This window comes from Pongo abelii, chromosome 12 (assembly GCF_028885655.2).
Source record: "Pongo abelii isolate AG06213 chromosome 12, NHGRI_mPonAbe1-v2.0_pri, whole genome shotgun sequence".
Lineage (NCBI taxonomy): Eukaryota > Metazoa > Chordata > Mammalia > Primates > Hominidae > Pongo > Pongo abelii.
In genome coordinates, this window is record NC_071997.2 from 62544381 (window position 1) to 62563845 (window position 19465).

The following is a 19465-nucleotide window of genomic DNA, read 5'->3' on the forward strand; positions in this document are numbered from 1 at the left end:
TTGCCTATTTCTTGCAGCAGCTTTAACGAGGAGACTTTATTCTGATTTTTCAGATTGGTCCCTTGTCTTTATAAGAGTTGGCTGTTCATAAAAGTTTGGTGAATCTTCTGTTTCCTCGTTGTTTGTGCTGTATGGGGGGTTGGGATGGGTTTCAGAAGTGATTCTATTGAAAATATTTCAGGGAGAAATGAAAAAATACAGCCTCACTTTAGTTATCCTTGGCAAGGTTAGAGATGCAAAAAAATGTGAGGTGTGGAGAGGAAGCTATAGAACTTTAAGTTTACATACCTTGGGGATCTACTTTCTGTTCCTTTTTTTTTTTTTTGAGATGGAGTTTCGCTCTGTCACCCGGGCTGGAGTGCAGTCCGGCTCACTCCCTCTCCCTCCCAGGTTCAAGCAATTCTCCTGCCTCAGCCTCCCTAGTAGCTGGGATTACAGGTGCCTGCCACCATGCCTGGCTAATTTTTTTTTGTATTTTTTACTAGAGATGGGGTTTCACCATGTTGGCCAGGCTGGTCTTGAACTTCTGACCTCAGGCGATCCACCTGCCTCAGCTTCCCAAAGTGCTGAGATTACAGGCATGAGCCATCATGCCCAGCCATGTTCCCATTTTTAAAAAGGAGAGGACGATCCATATAACAATCCATTCTCCCTTGGCACTCTCAGCTAGGAGGGGGTGTGGAGGGGGCAGAGAGGGTTCATTACCTTTTGTTCACTCCCTGTTTCTGTGAAAGGGATCACTCTTCCCCCCAGTCAAGCCAAGCTGAAATCCTCAAAATAGATTCAAATTTTTTTTTTTTTGAGACAGAGTCTTGCTCTGTGGCCAGGCTGGAGTGCAGTGGTGAGATCTCAGCTCACTGCAACCTCTGCCTCCCAGGTTCAAGCGATTCTCCTGCCTCAGCCTCCCCAGTAGCTGGGACTACAGGTGCACGCCACCACGCCCAGCTAATTTTTGTGTTTTTAGTAGAGACGGGGTTTCACCTTGTTGGCCAGGATGATCTCGATCTTTTGACTTCATGATCTGCCCACCTAGGCCTCCCAAAGTGCTGGGATTACAGGCGTGAGCCACTGCACCCAGCCCAATAGCTTTGATTTTTTTTTACCCTCTCCTTTCCTCTTCATTCAAGTCCACGGTCATGCAAAATGTTGCTTTACAGCCTCTTTTGCATTCTTTCACTCTTTTTATTTCCTATCACAACCATTCCAATTCAAGATTTCAGGGTTTCTTCTTAGACAAGTGCAGATGTCTGCTAATTAGTATTCTTAACTCCTGATTGGTCTTCCCAGAGTCTTGCCAGATTCATTTTTGTAGAAAGAAAAACTCTCACAATGTCCCTCCCCTGCTCAGAAATACACAATGGCTCCCCATCATCTGCTGGATTTACTTTAGGCGTTGCAGCCTGACATTTGAGACTCTCTACAGTATTCCATTCACGATTGTAAATAGCCACATAAAAGGACACTAGGCGGCCAAATTCATGGACTCAGCTCTTGAAATATTGTGCTTTACCCAACTGTGCTGCACTCCAGGCTCCTGACCTCCTTCATTACCAGTTTATTGGTTTATATGTCCCCTTAACCCCCTCCATTTAGCATCATGATTCTGGCATATGTTGTTTCCCAGCCAGTGCCTGTGGGTCATCCCCCCATGTCTGTGATTCTTATGGGTGCTTTCTCAGTAGCACCCCTAGAACCTCCTTCTGGTACCTGCTTTCTCAGAAAGCTCCCAACCAGCCTACTTCTGCTTTGCAAGTACCTCCTGCTGATAAAGGAGATAGAAAGAAATTGTTTAAGCAGATAGTGAGGACAGGCCGGGTGTGGTGGCTCATGCCTGTAATCCCAGCACTTTGGGAGGCTGAGGTGGGTGGATCACTTGAGGTCAGGAGTTCAAGGACAGCCTGGCCAACATGGTAAAACCTTGTCTCTATTAAAAATATAAAAGTTAGCTGGGTATTGTGGTGGGGGCCTGTAATTCCAGCTACTCAGGAGGCTGAGGCATGAGAATCACTTGAACCCAGGAGGTGGAGGTTGCAGTGAGCCAAGATCATGCCAGTGCATTCCACAGCCTAGGTGACAGAGTGAGGCCTCATCTCAAAAAAGAAAAAAAAAAAAACAAAACCAGATAGTGAGGGCAAAAGAGTCCTTGGCAGAACTTCCCTCGTAACAAAAAGCAGCCTCCAAAATCATTTTTTTTTTCTAACAAAGAGCAGTCTAAAGATCAAGCTACGAACGTAGATAAGGAAACTGAAAGCTTGCACAAGGGAATGCTGGCCGCCGCGCCAACAGAAAAGGGCTACCTGGGGGCCAGGCATGTCCACCATGGAAACTCCACCTTCCCTTTTTTGTTAGTGTGTGTACAGTAAGAAAGAAATGACCAATACAGTACAGCTCAGGCTGAAAACTCACCTGCATAATAAAAGATTGGGGTAGGGACTGTCAGAGATTCATGCCCTATGCAGATAGCACACCTGTTTCTAACTGGTTTTTGGTGCCCTATGTAGATCAGACATCAGCTCCCCCACCCCCAGCCCCTGCCACAGCTCATCTATAAACCCCTCTGCATTTCACCGTGAATCGGTAACCCATTTTTCTGGAATCCCTCTCTGTAGCAGAGAGCTAGTCTCTTTCTTTTCCCTATTAAACTTCCACTCTTAACCTCACTCTTTGTGTGTCTACATCCTTGATATCTGTGGCCATGAGACAATAAACCTTGGGTGTCACCCCAGAAGAGGCCACTTCACTGCTGCAAGACACTTTTCTGTGGATTTACCATGACTCCCCTAGACCTCAGCACATGCCATTCCATTCACCTAAAACACCTTGTCCCTTAATTCTGTTTATGGAAACTCAATCATCTCCCAAGGTCCATTTTAACTTCTACATCCTCCAAGAAGCTTTGCCCGATGCCCCCAAGTGAAATGGGATCTCTTCTCTTTGAACCCCAGTGGGATCTTATTTGTGCCCCTCTTGTCACTGTTATATTATGAATTAATCATAGTTAGTTTTGTGCATGCCTTAGCTGCATGCCTTAGCTGCATAGACTATTTGAACACAAGAACTAGGGATTATAATCCTTGTCTCCTCCAACAGTCTGCCTTGCATTGGCCCACACATAACAGGCACTGCAAAGGGGTTGGTTGTGCCAAATGTCTCCTCATCCTTTATGTTGATAATTCTGAATGTAACATGGGCTACATTTTGAATTATGGTGTCCTTGTAATATACCAAAGAATTAGGATAAACTGAAAAAAAAGGTGGGTCCTATACCTTTCTCTTTTTATGAAAAAGGGAAAAGAAGAAGATACATAGATTCAGGACAATGTTCTCTTCAGAGACGGGCAGCAGCATAGAACAGTGGCTTAAACTCCAGCTCTGGAATCAGACTTGAGGCAGCTGATCATGCAAAGATGAAAGGAAAGTGTTCTAGGAATTACCTAGAATCCTGAATATACCACTTAATAGTTCTGAGACCGTGGGCAAGTTAGCCAACCTCACTCACTATACTTTACCTTCTCAACAGTAAAACAAGCTTCTGTCAGGATTAAAACAGATAACCCATGGAAAGCATCTATCTATATGTCTGACACAAAGTAGAGCTTAATAAACATTTGCTATTATTGCTACGGTTGTTGTTACTGTTAGCAACATTGAGGCTGAGTAAAATGAACTCTTTTTGGATAGAAAGATGGTCTCATGGTCAAGTGTTTTTACCCAAATCTCAAGGAGATTCTAAATAGCAGCTAAGAACCAGGGGATACTTCTCTGGCCAAAAGTCTACTGAGACAAGGTCTTAGGGGCAGAGGCTATGCCAGGTAGTTTGTGGTGCACATAGAATCACTGTACCTACCCAGCATGAAGGTGTTGGCCCCCAAGGAGCTAACTGGAGGTTAGCATGCTGAAAGACACTACCAGTGTTATAGGAGGCAAAAAGAAATTATTTAGGTAGACATTTAGGGTAAAGTGAGTCCCCAGCAGAAAACTTTCCTTTTAACAAAAAGCAGCTCAAAAATAGCTCCCTTTCTAACCACACACAGTTAAAAAAAATCACTTCTCTTCTAACAACAAGCAACCTGAAAGTTCAGGCTGTAAAATACAGATAAGACAGCTCGAGCACAGAAGGAGGGGTGGAAGTCTCCTGGGTAATCGCCAAACTTCACACTTATACAATGGGCCCCAGTAAAACAGTGGGTCTTAATAAGCACATTCCTTTCCCTTTAGGTGCACTAAGATAGAGAAACTAAAAGCAGACTCATGGGGCAGATGCCTGCAGCTGCAAGAAGATGTATGGGAACAGACACAGAAACTCTCCCTCCCAGATAAGCAAGACAAAGAAACACAGACTAAGAGTCAGGCTATGTGGTCAGGGAATGGGATAAAAGCTGATAAAAAAAATTCTGCTCTATACAGATAGCACACTTGGTCCCAGCTAAACCATCAGGCCTTAAGAGGATAAGACATCCCCTCCTCATGAGGCCCCTCCTCCCTAGACCATTTATAAAAACCCTGACATTTTTACTACTGCTTAGCAACCTGCTCGGGACCCCTTTCTGTGACTGTGAGCTGTTCTGTTCTTTTGCCTATTAAATTCCTGCTCCAAACTCACGCTATGAGTGTGTGCGTGTCCTCGACCTCAATATCCTTGGTCGTGAGACCAAGAACCTCAGTATTTACCCAAGACAACAAGGCTGCTTCATTTTGAGGGCTCGTCTGGGATTTGAAGGTGACTTCATCAGAAGGGTGAGTAAAGGAGCGGACTCTACTTTCACTTCCAAGGCTTCTTGTCCTCCGTTTTTATTCTCTCAAATAACTATCAAAAACACCGAGCATCTGACAGCTGATTAAGGAGCCACAAGGGCTGGCCACCAGTCTTGAAGACTCAGATGTGAGGCTTGCTGGGGAGGACCTAGTCAATCCCCCAGTGCCCTCAGGGTGCCGGGAATGTTGGCTGTGTCCAAACTAGTTTCTTTTCACAGAAAGCCTGGCTGTCGCATGGGGCTGGAATAGGTCCTGGAGCAACTGAGAGTTTCTGGCCAGGGCCACACCCTGGTGTTATTCAAAAGGCTCCTGGACTGACCCCAGCCTCTGACTGCCTGACTGGGTGTCAGCCACAGGATCTCCAAGTTTTCCTATTGCAAATCTTATTTTTCTCCTTTCCTTTCTGCAGTCACCATGTCTCTCATCTCCTCTCTGTATGCAATGCTGCAGGAATTTTTACAGCCCATGAAATAATTCAATTAGGCAGGCTTAGCAACCACCGTAGTAACCAGGAATGCAGGTCAAGGGACTTCTGTTTTTGTGACTTTTTACAGACAGGGGGATTCCATTATCCAGATCTCAAAGACTATTTAACTCCTAATGATAACACTTCTTGGGGTTGGGTGGGAGGTTATTTTCCCCCCAGTATATGCCCCTCTGCCCACTTAGGCTGTTTCTTTTCCCATGTGAGGAACCAGCACTGTCCAGTCGGACTGGATAGCCCCTCTATGAGGCAAATTAACTGTCTCCTGTTAGGAGGTATGCTGTGGGGACAGCATGCCACAGGTCAGACTTCTCTCTCCATCCTTTGTTTAAAGAGCATATGGAGGCAAAGTTACTTCCTGGTATTCCACTAGTACCACCTAGTAAAATGGGAATCCTCTCCATGAGGAATCTTGTCTGCCCTTTGCTAAAAGTCTCTGGCTTTTCAGTTCTCCTCCCTTTTACATCCCTCTAATAGAGACCAAACCTTATGCCCCCTCTGCAAGTGGGAGAACTCTGCTTTCAGCAGCGAGGAGGAACATGTCCTCCAAAACCAAATTTTTTGTCTCAGTACTCTGTTAGCAGGAAGGCCACCATTTGACCCTTAAGTTCTCTGAAGACACCCATTCTGCCTACAACTAGAATGGCATCTAAATAGAAAGGGGATTTTATGGCTGGAAGTTAACCAGAACCACCACCTAAGAATAAATCCTCTAGTCTGGTCCATAATAGCAGAGTATAAAGCTCAGTCCAGTACGCTCCCTCCATTAAGGGACCTTGCTCAAATGCAAGTGTTACATTATCTCTCCCGAGATCCATTTATCAAGAAGCCATGCAGGTCACACAGGTCTAGGAGGTCAGAGGGTAATTACCCAATTGTTAGGCAGAGGACTGAGGTCATATAGGTAAATATGACTAGCCCATTGATAGGTCCTCTGGTATTATGCTTAGGGGTCACACCTGCAACCATGGGGCTGCAATTATGGTGCTGGGACCCAGGGACCAAGGAGGGAGAACAGCCAGGAGGACTCTCCTACTGTGTCCCCTCCTCCCTGAGTCACATTGAAAAGAACCAGGAGACCGAGGAACACCTCTATTCTTGTCTCTTTTTCAGATGGGTAACAAGCCATCTTCAGCCGGCACTCCTCTGGAGTGCATTCTGAAGCACTGGGAGTCCTTTGACCCTAAAACTTTGAAGAAAAAGCAGCTTATTTTCTTTTGCACAAGGGCGTGGCCTTCTTACTGTCTCAGGGATGAACAGACAGGGCCAGCTGAAGGGAGCCTTGATTTTAATCTTATCCAACAATTAGATCTTTTCTGTAGACAGGAGAGCAAATGGTCCAAGGCCCCCTGTGCACAGGCTTTCCTTGCCCTGCGAGACAACCCAGACCTTAGCAAGCACTGCACAATTGACTCAGCTCTCTTAGCAATCGTATCAGGCAGGTCTGTGGAGAATAATTCCCCTAAGTTAGAAGAGCAAGTTTTGCAGGAGCCATTGGGGGCAGCTTCTAAGTGCCCCAGTCCTTCTAGTTTTCCTAATCTGGGGCCCCCTCCAACTGCAACATCAGCTTCTCCAGCTTCACCATCTCCAAAGCTCCCCACTGCCCCAGCTTCACTTCTACCCCTACAAGAAATGCCAGATGGAAGGGGCACCCCTAGGGTATATGTTCCCTTCTCATTACAGGACTGTAGACAAATAAAGGGAGACTTGGGCCAATTTTCTGATGACCCTAATAGGTAGACAGAGACCTTCCAAAATCTAACTCAAGTGTTTGACTTCACATGGAGGGCTGTTATGCTGCTTCTAAGCCAAACCCTCACTGCAGCCAAAAAGGAGGCAGCTCCTGATATTAGAAGGAAGCCACAGAAACAGGCTATAGGACCAGATAGTACCCTGGAAGATCTCCTGAAGGTGGCTACCTCAGTCTTTTACCATAGGGACTGGGAGGAGGCCCAGGAGAAAAAGAGAAAGTGACTAAGGCTCAAGTAGCTGCTTTGCAGGCTTGCAGAGTCCAGGATCCTCAGGAAGCATCTGCTAATTGCTACTGGTGTGGCAAGCCAGGGCACTTTAAGAAGAATTGCCCAGGCAACAAGAAAAAGCCACCTTGACCCTGTCCAGCCTGTGGTGAAGACCACTGGATATTAAACTGCCCTTGAAGATGGAGGTCACTAGGTCCAGAACTGGTCTCACAGATGGTCCGGCAGGACTGACAGGTCCCAGGGCTCAAACCCCTGGCTCCAGTGGCTCAGACGCTATCACTGCTCTGGAACCCTGGGTGATTCTGGAAATTGAAGGAAGGAGGGTGGGCTTCCTCCTGGATACTGGAGCCAGTCTCTCTGTTCTCCTGTCCAATCAAGGCCTCCCCTCTTCCTATAGCACAACCATGGTGGGTGTCTCAGGAAAGACTCTAACCCAATATTTCTCTCACTGTAGTTGGGGGGAACTTATTATTTACACATGCCTTCTTAATTATGCCTGAAAGTCCCACTCTTTTAGTAGGTAGAGACATTTTAGCCCACATGGTGGCCAGCATCCTCATGGCCCCAGGACAAACTCTTTGTCTTCCCTTAGTGAAAGCCTATATTAATCCAGAAGTGTGGACAACTGGAGGAAGAATAGGTCAAGCTAAAACTGCTAGGCCAGTTCAGATCCACCTTAAAAATCCCACTTCTTTTCCTAACCAGAGACAATATCCTCTAAAGCCAGAGGCCAGAAAAGGGCTAGAAGCTATTATTAATAACCTAAAAATGCAGGGCCTCCTCAGACCCTGTAACAGTCCTTGCAACACCCCAATACTAGGAGCATAAAAACCCAATGGGGAATGGAGACTAGTTCAGGACATCTGCCTCATTTATGGGCCATAGTCCCAATTCATCCAGTAGTCCCTAATGCCCACACCTTGCTGACTCAAATACCTGAAGGAACTAAATGGTTTCTAGTCCTAGATTTAAAGGATGCCTTTTTCTGCATACCGTTACATCCTGATTCTCAATACCTGTTTGCCTGTAAGGATCCCTCCGGCCAGACCACGCAGTTAACATGGATGGTGCTGCCTCAGGGATTTCAAAACAGCCCTCACTCGTTTGGACAAGCACTGTCAAAGGACCCCTCTAAGTTTTCCCGTCCTCAGGTCAGCGTCTTGCAGTATGTAGACAACACTTTCCTCTGTGCCCCAATCAAGGAAGGCTCAGGAAGATGCTAAGACTTTCCTCAATTTCTTAGCTGAAAGGGAGTATAGAGTCTCAAAATCCAAAGCTCAGCTCTGTCAGACTTCAGTAAAGTACTTAGTTCTGGTCTTATCAGAAGGGACCAGAGCACCAGGTGAGGAAAGGATTAGGCCCATTTCCTTTGATAGTTAGGAAAATTCTTGGGCATTACTGGATTTTGTAAACTGTGAGTACCTGGGCACAGGGAAATGGCTCACCCTTTATACCACCTCATGAAAGAAACTCAAACAGTTAAAACTCACCCCTCTCTCTTTTGGGAACCTAAGGCTCAAAAAGCCTTTAACCAGCTAAAGCAAGCCTTCCTGGCTAACACGGTGAAACCCCGTCTCTACTAAAAATACAAAAAAATTAGCTGGGCATGGTGGCACACACCTGTAGTCCCAGCTACTCAGGAGGCTGAGGCAAGAGAATGGCACGAACTCGGGAGGCAGAGCTTGCAGTGAGCTGAGATCACGCCACTGCACTCCAGCCTGGGCAACAGAGCGAGACTCCGTCTCGAAAATAACATAACATAACATAACATAACATAACATAACATAACATAAAACATCATCACATCACATCATCACATCACATCACATCACATCACATCACATCACATCACATCATATCACATACCAGCCCTCAGTCTTCCCATGGGGAAAGCATTCAGTCTCTATGTAACACAAACGAAGGAAATGGCCCTGGAAGTTTTAACTAAGGCTTGAGGTCCAGCTCAACAGCCAGTGAGTTACTTAAGCAAGGAACTTAAAACTTGGTGGCCAAAGGATGGTCAGCCTGCCTCCAGGCAGTTACAGTGGAGGCTTTGCTGGCGCCAGAGGCCACTGGGTTAACCACGGGAAATAACCGTTTAACCCCACACAATGTGACAGGACTGTTGTCCTCTAAGGAAAGTCTCTGGCTAACAAACAATTGCCTCCTCAAATATCAAGCTTTGCTGCTAAAGGGATCTTCAGTCCAGTTGAAAACCTGCCCTTGCCTGAGCCTAGCCACTTTGTCCCAAAGAAAACTGGAGAACCTAAACATGATTGTGAACAGGTAAGTGGAGCAAACTGGGTAAAAGAAATAATAAGAATCACTGTTTGCATTCTTTGTAAAGTTTTAATTAATGAAAAAGGATTTTCTTAAAGAGCATTCAGCTTAATTAAAAGTGGATATCCAAGCAATGGGTATATTTAAAAAGCCTTTATGTTTTTCTCTTCATAAATCTTCTTAAATAAATCTTCATAAATCTGGAAACAGTTTTTTTCTCAGTTGACTGAATTGCTTTTTTTTCAGTGTCTTGCCACTCTTGGTGCACCTAGAATGACTTCCAGTGGCCTGGGACTCCTTGGGGAAACAGAAAAGGCGCCACAAATCCCATTTTAGGAAAAATCTGTTTTCCTCGGAGCCCCTGGAATTGAAGGTGAATAAATACCTCTCAAAATCTGTCTTTGTCTTCTAGCTATGCTTGCTTATTAGGCCCTGGAAACTGTATTCCTAGCTCTGTTCTTAAAGAACCTCACTCAGAGGCCAATAATCCAATTGGGACATTGGCAAATGCAAAATCTTATAACTGCTGGATCTTCTTCTGTTTGTGTGGTTATATATGTGTTACTTGTACAATGCCTATTGAAAAAAGGAGCTCTAATTAACTGGCCTAAGAAAAATAAGCGCTTAAATCAAATATTTTTAAGGGAAAAGTAAAAGCTGTGGTACCTTTCAGTTCATGTGACTTTAATCTTTAAAAATAAAAAGAGTCTTAGGAATTATTGGTAAAATACAAATGTCTTCAAAGTATAAAATGTAGTCTAAATTATGCAGGTCAAATACTAGGTTTGCTAAATGTTTTAAGGTTGTAAACTGCTTTTTTTTTTTTTTTTGAGACGGAGTCTTGCTCTGTTGCCGGACTGGAGTGCAGTAGCGCGATCTCGGCCCACTGCAACCTCTAACTCCCTGGTTCAAGTGATTCTCTCCTGTCTCAGCCTCCTGAGTAGCTGGGATTACAGGCATGCGCCACCATATCCAGCTAATTTTTGCATTTTTAGTAGAGGTGGGGTTTCACCATGTTGGCCAGGATGGTCTCGATCTCCTGACCTTGTGATCCGCCCGCCTTGGCCTCCCAAAGTGCTGGGATTACAGGCAGGAGCCACTGCGCCTGGCCGTAAAACCGCTTCTTTAGCCTTTAAAAACTGTCAACTTGCCTGCTTCACAATTGGTGGGGCCTGGGAACATACGGAAGTAACCATGCCCCTAACTACGCTGAAAGGAGTCAAACATTATCTGCATCTAGCACATAATTAAAACAACCTAACAGGTTTTACATTAAAGTTAAAAATTACTAAAAGTTACCACTATAACATGTGATTGAAACTACTGAACATGGAATTGCATGCAAAGTGTGTAAAAACAGTAAAAGATGTTTTTATTTAAAGATTATAAGAAGGCATGGAAATGTATATTTTGCTTAGAAATAAAGAATTGTCTTAAAGTAGAAGGTTGAAGCAAATTGTAAAAACAATTATAAAAATTAATCTTGCAAAGAAAACTCTGTGTGTGAACATATTAACTAAATGCAAAAGGGCATTATATGGTTTTTTCTGTAAATTAATCACTGAAATAAAAGCACAGCAAGTTTTTCTTAAAATGCTAATCTACTCTTTAGCAAAACTTGTCAAGTCCCACGGCTTATAACAGGTATGTGAAAATCTTACTTCATGATCAAACTGGTTAGAATTAAATAGGATTGTCTATAATGTTTCATTTAAAATTAAGTTTAACATTAATAGCAAACTAATGCAAGGGTAAAATTTAACTTTCTCTCTTAACACAGGATTTTCATGGAATAGAAAAGGCTAATGAATGGTTTTTGCTTTTTCAAATTTCTGGCTCATCATTTTGGCAAAAACAAAAAACTTAAGGTAATCTAAAATTCTATTTTGTAATATCAAGTGTTTTAAATTTTAAATATACTTAACAGGCTTCCCAAAGCCAAACTTAGTCTCAAGTCTGTCTTTCCTAACCCCTGGCTTTTGGGTGCTGCAGAGGACCCCTGAAGCATCTAGAAGAGACGTAAACAGAATTATTTAACATGTTGAGGTACATAAAATTGCCAAAATGATGTCTAATACTCTTCAGGTTATATTTTAGGGAATAATATTAACATGTGTTCCAAAACTATATGGGATGTCTATGGTTCTAGTGTCTGAATATGTGCTATTGCAAGTAAGGTTGTTATGTTGGGTTTTTGAAAACCACAAAAATAACCAAATTTCTTTGTCAATTGTATTTCTGACTGTATCCAAACTGGACATTTTGTCATTTACAGACAATTGTTGTTTTGTTTTAATTCTCTTCAAAAGATGGTTTATAATCAAGCCGTGGGACTTTAACAAGTTCTCTCCAATGCAGGTTTGTCATGACCAAAAAATGTATGGGACTCATAAAAGGCTAAAATGTTTATAAATATCAAAACAAAAGTTAATGGAATGAACTGAACTAATAGAAAACTAAAGCAATATTCTTCACTTATTCTTAGAACACGGCTAATCCTTATTTTATTTTTTAGAGTAAAAAAAACTTGTCTTAAGCTAGCTATATAGCCTTTGATAACTAAGCAAAATGTACTACTATAGGCAAAGTTTGGAGCATGTTTATTTCTCTCTGCCTAATTCCTCTAGAATTTGGAAACTAGTTATAAATATTCTTAAATTACAACAATATAGTTGTTTGAATCAGTGCAGCAAGAATCCATTTTCTCTTGCAACAAAACACAATCGGAAAAACTGGTTGTTTTACCAAGGCTTTGACTGGAAGGGTATGTTTCCCTTTAAGGAATCAAGCTTAACTTGCTGAGCCAATAAAAGCCCCTCGGGAAAACTGGTCTCACACCTGTCTACACAGTCTCCATACAGGGTTCCTGACCTGCGGTGAGTAAAGAATGTCACTTTCTAACAGGCCTAGGAACCCCATGCTTCTGGAACCTCAAGAAAGAAAAAAATTTATCCAACTCACAGGTATTTAAAAGTACAAACCCATGGCTGGGCTTGGCTTTAAAAAGTCCTATCTAAAATTCCTCATGGAACAAGGTTCCATCAAAGCCAATCTAAGAGGCCTATGTAAGGATGATTATTCTTGCTGTACTTTACGCAAATAATTAGGCCAAGTATAGGACTGAAGTCTGTTTTGCAAACAACTCAGTCCTATCATAGATTATTTTTAACAAAAATGAGGACTAGAGAAAGAGAAATTATGTTTTAAAACTTATCATACATCTGTTATTAACCTGTAGTCTCATCAGTTGTTTTTAAGTTCTTGCCTGCATTTTAAACTAAACCTGCTTATTCCTGTCAACCAACCAGCAATCTCCGGCTGCAGCTCAGAGAAAACAGAAAGCCATGGGTAATAGAAAAATCTGGAAACATGTTCTAGTTCTGGGCAATTATCCTACAAATCCTGCCAGGTAAACTATAACCCCAAAGTTTCCCTCTTTTTTGGGAAAGCAAGACCAAGAAAGCTAAACAAAGCCAAGCCCCATATACCCACTTATAACAGCATAACCCATCTGAATGGCTCACAGGTATCAAACAAACTCTGTTGTCATGGTTACGGCCTGTAGTGCCCCCACTAATAATAGTAATCTTTTTTTTTTTTTTTTTTGAGATGGAGTTTTGCTCTTGTTGCCCAGGCTGGAGTGCAATGGCGCGATTTCGGCTCACTGCAACCTCTGCTTCCTGGGTTCAAGCAATTCTCCTGCTTCAGCTTCCTAAGTAGCTGGGATTACAGGCACGCGCCACCATGCTCGGTTGATTTTTTATTTTTAGTAGAGACGGGGTTTTGCCATGTTGGCCAGGTTGGTTTTGAACCCCTGACCTCAGGTGATCCACCAGCCTCGGCCTCCCAAAGTGCTGGGATTACAGGCATGAGCCACCATGCCCGGCCAATAATAGTAATCTTAATACTCGTATTTGGAACCTATATTCTAAACCTCCTTGTGAAGTTTATCTCTTCTCGCTTAGAAACCATCAAGCTTCAGATGGTGCTGCAAATGGAGCTGAAAATGAAACTGCCCTCCTACAAGGGACCCTTAGATCAACCCCAGGAGGAGCCCTAGCTGCTGTTTCCCACACAACGCCACTCTCCAGCAGGAAGTAGCCAGAAGAAATCGTCACCCAGTTTCCCCTAGCAGCAGTTATGGATTCCATTCCTCAGGGGGGAAATATGTTATAGGAGGCAAAAAGAAATTATTTAGGTAGACATTTAGGGTAAAGTGAGTCCCCAGCAGAAAACTTTCCTTTTAACAAAAAGCAGCTCAAAAATAGCTCCCTTTCTAACCTCATGCAGTTAAAAAAAAAAGCACTTCTCTTCTAACGACAAGCAGCCTGAAAGTTCAGGCTGTAAAACACAGAGAAGATGGCTTGAGCACAGAAAGGGAGGGAGAAGTCTCCTGGGTAATCACCAAACTTCACATTTACACAGTGGGCCCCAGTAAAACAGTGGGTCTTAATAAGCATATTCCTTCCCTTTAGGTGCAGTAAGATAGAGGAGCTAAAAACAGACTTGGGGGGATGTCTGCAGCTGCAAGAAGATGTGTGGGAACAGACACAGAAACTCTCCCTCCCAGATAAGCAAGACAAAGAAACACAGACTAAGAGTCCATCTATGTGGTCAGAGAATGGGATAAGAGCTGATTAAAAAAAACTCTGCGCTATACAGATTGCACACCTGGTCCCAACCAAACCATTGGACCCTAGGAGGATAAGACATCCTCTGCTCATGAGCGCCCCCTTCAGTAGCCCATTTATAAAAACCCTGACAATTTTACTACCACTTGGCAACCCGCTTGGGACCCCTCTCTGTGATGGAGAGCTGTTCTTTTCTTTTGCCTATTAAACTCCTGCTCCAAACTCACTGTGTGTGTGTCTGTCTGTCTGCAACCTTAATCTCCTTAGCCATGACACCAAAAACCTTAATATTTACCCCAGACAACAAGGCTGCTTCACCGGCCTTCTCACATTAAATTCCACATATTGCATGTCAGTGCTGTCACAGCTGTGTCTATCACCACAACAACAAGCAGAGGGACTCGAGGCAAGAATGTGGACTTGGCGCTGATGACCCCGAGCTTGAGATGGGATCTGCCTAGTGTGAGCCATGGCTCACTTTCACTCACTATGCGACTTGGTGAGAGTTACTCGGCCTCTCTGGGTCTCAGTTTCACATCTGTAAAATGGGGCTAAAATAACAATAGGAATAGCTGCTTTCACTAAATCACAGGTTGTTGCATATATCCAATGAGATAATGTTTGTGAAAGTGCTTTGTAAATCTGTGGCACCATATACATACCAGCACTAATTGGAAAACAAATTCATTTCTAAAATTTAATATGCAGATTCATGATGTCGTAATTCAAAGCAGGTTTAAACAATAGGGGAAATCCATAATGAGTATATTAAATATATCATTCTTTATTAAAGTGAAGAACTAATGCTCCTCCCCATCCAATTTGTCCCAACTTATCTCAACTTCTTCCATGTGTTTTCTTTCCCTCCTTCCCTCCCTCCCTCCCTCTCTTCCTTCTTTCCTTCCTTCTTCCCTTCTTTCCCTCTTTCTTTCTTTTTTTTTTTTTTTTTTTTGAGATGGAGTCTCGCTCTGTCGCCCAGGCTGGAGTGCAGTGGCACAATCTCGGCTCACTGCAAGCTCCGCCTCCCAGGTTCACGCCATTCTCCTGCCTCAGCCTCCTGGGTAGCTGGGACTACAGGCACCCACCACCACGCCCGGCTAATTTTTTGTATTTTTAGTAGAGACGGGGTTTCACCGTGTTAGCCAGTATGGTCTCGATCTCCTGACCTCGTGATCCACCCGCCTCAGCCTCCCAAAGTGCTGGGATTACAGGCGTGAGCCACCGTGCCCAGCCTCTTTCTTTCTCTTTTGAGACGGAGTCTCACTCTGTCTCCCAGGCTGGAGTGCCATGGCGAGATCTCAGCTCACTGCAACCTCCACCTCCTGGGTTCAAGTGATTCTCCTGCCTCAGCCTTCCAAGTAGCTGGGATTACGGGTGTGTGCCACCATGCTTGGCTAATTTTTTTATTTTTAGTCTAGATGGGGTCTTGCCATGTTGGCCAGGCTTGTCTCGAACTTTTGGCCTCAAGTGATCTGCCCATCTCAGCCTCCCAAAGTGCTGAGATTACAGGCATGAGCCACCACACCCAGCCTCCCTTGTGTTTTATTAAAGGAAGACCCACGTGATGGCCAGCAGACATGGCACCCTCCTGTGTGACCCTGTGATGTGCAATGCATGCAGGAGGATTCACTTCCAGCAGGACACTTACCGAGCCCTTTCATGGCCTTCCTCAGGGTCTGGGCATCTTCCACGGCATTGAATCCTGAAGCAGCTTTGACAGTACCTCCTTTGGTTGCCTGAGCACACAAAAGAGTGATGTTACTGAGAGGCAGCCTCTCACCAACACGGAGGCATCTCATTCGGCAAACATTTGCTGAGCACTGACCATAGCCTAGGCAGTATTCTAGGTGCTAGGGATACAGCAGTGACCATGAAAAATGAAGCTCTTGCTCCCCGGGACTGATGCTCTAGCTCATGGGAGGCAGACAGTAAACAAGCCAACAACTCACAATTCCATAAAGTGCCTGGGGGTGAGCATTGCTGTGAAGCAGATAGAGAGGTCCTGCAGGACCCATTCTGAGGAGTGACATTGAGGTTAAGAGCTGAATGAAATGAAGCAGCTGCTCATGCAAAGATGGAGGCAAGGGTTACAGGCAGAGGAAACGGCTCCTGCAAAGGCCCTGAGGCCGGAACTAGTTTGTAGGGAAAGCAGGATAGAGGCCAGTGTGGCTCAAGTTGGTGGGCAAGGAGGGGAGGGGAAGACGAACTACACCAACGTGGAAGCCTGTTCCCCCCAAAAAGAAAAATATCAAACCTGAATCCAATCAAGCCTCTAGAGCCAAAAACAAATTTACGGTAAACAGGAGAAAGGAGAATGTTAAACCACACCAAAGGGTTGCAGTCAGCAAAATCCAGACTCTGAGACACAGCACTTAAAAAACGATCTAGTTTCTTCAACAAATAAATTGCAAGGAGAATTTAAAGAGAGAGATGGAAGGGAACTACAGTTTAAAAGACGTGAAAAGGAACATCAACGATCATAATGTGAACCTGTAGTACCATAATTTGGATCCTAAATTAAACAGTAAAAAACAAAAGACATTTATGAGACGATGGAAATTTGAACATTGACTTGACATTTAATGACACTAAGGACTTGGTTTTAACATTTTTAGATATAAGAATGGCATTATGGTGATATTTCATTTTTAAAAGAGGTTTAATCTATTGAAATAGTTTACAGATGAAATGATAAGATGTCTTGGGTTTGCTTCAAAATCACACAGGTGGAGAGAAAGGGGAGGAAGTGGAGATAAAGAACAAACAGGCCGGATGTGGTGGCTCACCCCAGTAATCCCAGCACTTTGGGAGGCTGAGGCAGGCAGATCTCTTGAGCCCAGGAGTTTGAGACCAGACTGGGCAACATGGTGAAACCTCATCTCTACAAAAACATACAAAAAAATCAGCTACGCATGGTGGCACAGGCCTGTAGTCCCAGCTGCTCAGGAAGCTGAGGTGGGAGGATCTCTTGAGCCCAGGAGGTGGAGACCGCAGTGAGCCAAGATCATACCACTGTGCTTCAATCTGGGCGACAGAGTGAGACCCTGTCTCAATAAAACAAAGACAAAAAACAGGAGTGACCATGAGTTAATAATTATTGATAGGCACACAAAGGGGTTCATTATAGTATTCTGTTTACTTTTGTATATATTTAAAGTTTTCCATAATAAAAATATTTAAATAAATGAATTAAAAATAAAAAAAAAGGAAATCAGAGGGGTAGGCTGGGGCCAGAGCAAGGCAGCCCTTCAAACCAGGTAAGGAGTTTGTATTTTATTCTAAGTACAGTAGAAAGCCACCGACAGGTTTTGAGCAAGGAGATAGGGACACGTGATCTGACTTATCTATTTAAAAGATCCCCCTGGGCTGCTGTAGGGAGATGCAGAGACCATTTGAGAGCCTGGGCCAAGATCCGGGGGTGGGATATGAGCTAGACTAGGGTGAAATAGTTAAGATGGAAATAAACAGAGGAACAGACAGCTCAGCACATGTTTTGGAGCAAAGGCGACAGAACTTGCTGATGGACCGACGTGGGAGGTGAAGAAAGAAAAGAATCAAGTATAACTCTAAATCTTTTCCCCTGAGCAGCTGGGTATCATTTACCCAGATGGAGAAAACTGGAGGAAGACTACCAGATTCAGAGTGGCAGTGTGGAGTGGGATTTAGACGTTCTATGTTGGAAATGTTAAGTTTGGGATGTCCATTAAATATCCAAGTGGAATTGTCAAAAAGACAATTGGTTACACGGTATAAGTCTAGCGGTCACATCCAGTATAATAAAGTTTGGATGCATCAGCATTTGGGTGGTACTTGATGAGATGACCTGGAAAGAAAGTGAAAATAGGGAACAGGGACTTAGGATAAGCCTGGGTCTCTCCAACAGTACAGGTCCAAAAGGGGAGAGCCCAGAAAGGACGGCTGAGAAGGGGTGGTCCTTGAGCTCATAGGAAATCCAGGATCGAGCACTGTCCAGAGGCTGAGAAAGGAGGGAGTAGTTGGCGCCTGGTCTAAGAAGCTTAGTGGGAAGGAGCATAAGTACTGGAGTGGGGTATGAATCTTATCTTTACCTCTTTCTAGCTGTGTGGCCTGGGGACGTTTCATTTTTCTTACTTGTATATTGCGAATAATGATAACTCACAGAAACAGGATAATACAGGAACGCACTTAGCACAAAACCCAGAAAAAAGTAAACACTAAAACAAAAACTCAGAAACATCATCATCATCATCATCATCATCATCATCATCATCATCAAAGAGGACTTCAGCCGTACCTCCATAATAAATAAAATAATGAGATTCTTTTATCTATTTCTTGTATTACACCTCCACACAAGCCTATGGGATAATGCCAAAGCAGAATCTAGGATGGAGCATTTGTACAAGGTGGCAAAAACAGTGTGCAATAGAGCTAAAGTTTTCTGATAATCTAATTGGATCCAAGAATGTAATATGGGCCATCTAAAGGAATGGAGGATTTTTATATCCTTAGCGCAGTTCTCTGGTGAGCCTGACTTGAGCTTACTGCACTAGACCACCCTGGCCTGGACCTCTCAGGCCCATAGTGGCCCACATCAAGCCCATCCAAGTCCTCAGGTACCCAGGGCACGGGCCTTCTCTGCTGTAAGACCAGGCTTTCATGTCCTGGATATGGTAAGCATTTGGCACTTGGTCATCACCCTCTATATGTCTGACAGAGGAAGGTAGACATGTATGACATCAACTTCCTTGGGCCCCGTTATTGGATGAATTGTATCTCCCCCACCCCCCTAAAAAGACATGTTGAAGTCCTAACCTCCAGCACCTCAGAATGTGACCTTATTTGGAAATAGGGTTGCTGCAGATTAATCAGTTAAGATGAGGTGATACTGGTGTAGGGTGGGCCCCTAATCCAATATGATTGGTGTCCTTATAAGAAGATGTGGATATGAGAAGACAGACATACAAAGGGCGAGCACTGTATGACAAAGGCAGAGATGGAAGTTATGCAGCAGCAAGCCAAGGAATAGCTAGGATTGCCAGCAAACCCCCAGAAGCTAGGAAGAGGCCCAGAAGGCTTCTGCACGGGTGTCAAAGGGAGCATGGCCCTGCTGACGCCTTGCTTTGGATTTCTGGCCTCCAGAACTGTGAGGCAATACATTTCTACTATTCTAAGCCATCCAGTTTGTGCTATTAGGTTGGTGCAATTACTTTTGCACCAACCTAATACTTTATTTTGGCAGCCTCAAGAAACTAACAGAGGTACTTTACTTCTTTTCTTCTATTATATATCAGTAGTAATACGCAAGTTGGTGACTTGCTGTCAGAATTCCAACATAGCCGTTGGCCCCAGCATGA

The 19465-nt window shown here is 43.9% G+C and overlaps 1 protein-coding gene and 1 long non-coding RNA gene across 12 annotated transcripts in view; one reads left to right on the forward strand and one right to left on the reverse strand.

Annotated features, from left to right (window-relative positions):
* ANXA4 (annexin A4) overlaps window positions 1-19465 on the reverse strand; it is an 86421-nt gene that overhangs the window by 24350 nt on the left and 42606 nt on the right. For 3 of the 7 annotated variants that reach the window (XM_054548106.2, XM_054548107.2, XM_063713617.1), the window contains 2 exons: window positions 16916-17010; window positions 15778-15865 (listed from right to left, as the gene is read on the reverse strand). In XM_054548106.2, the coding sequence (XP_054404081.1) occupies window positions 15778-15865; window positions 16916-17008 (181 nt within the window). In that variant the 5' untranslated portion in view covers window positions 17009-17010. Of the gene's footprint in view, window positions 1-15777; window positions 15866-16915; window positions 17011-17139; window positions 17172-19465 lie in introns of those variants that run through there. The other 4 variants (XM_024242717.3, XM_002811936.6, XM_054548108.2 and 1 more) reach the window with 2 other exon arrangements.
* On the forward strand, window positions 4261-14351 carry LOC129057678 (uncharacterized). Of its 5 annotated transcripts, XR_008522378.2 has the most exons (6): window positions 4261-4737; window positions 9745-9871; window positions 12280-12374; window positions 12807-12907; window positions 13464-13635; window positions 13974-14351. It is a non-coding gene; the product is annotated as an uncharacterized LOC129057678 (long non-coding RNA). The 5 variants fall into 5 exon arrangements; XR_008522380.2 differs by lacking the exon at window positions 13464-13635; XR_008522379.2 differs by lacking the exon at window positions 12280-12374 and having other exon boundaries at window positions 13464-13696.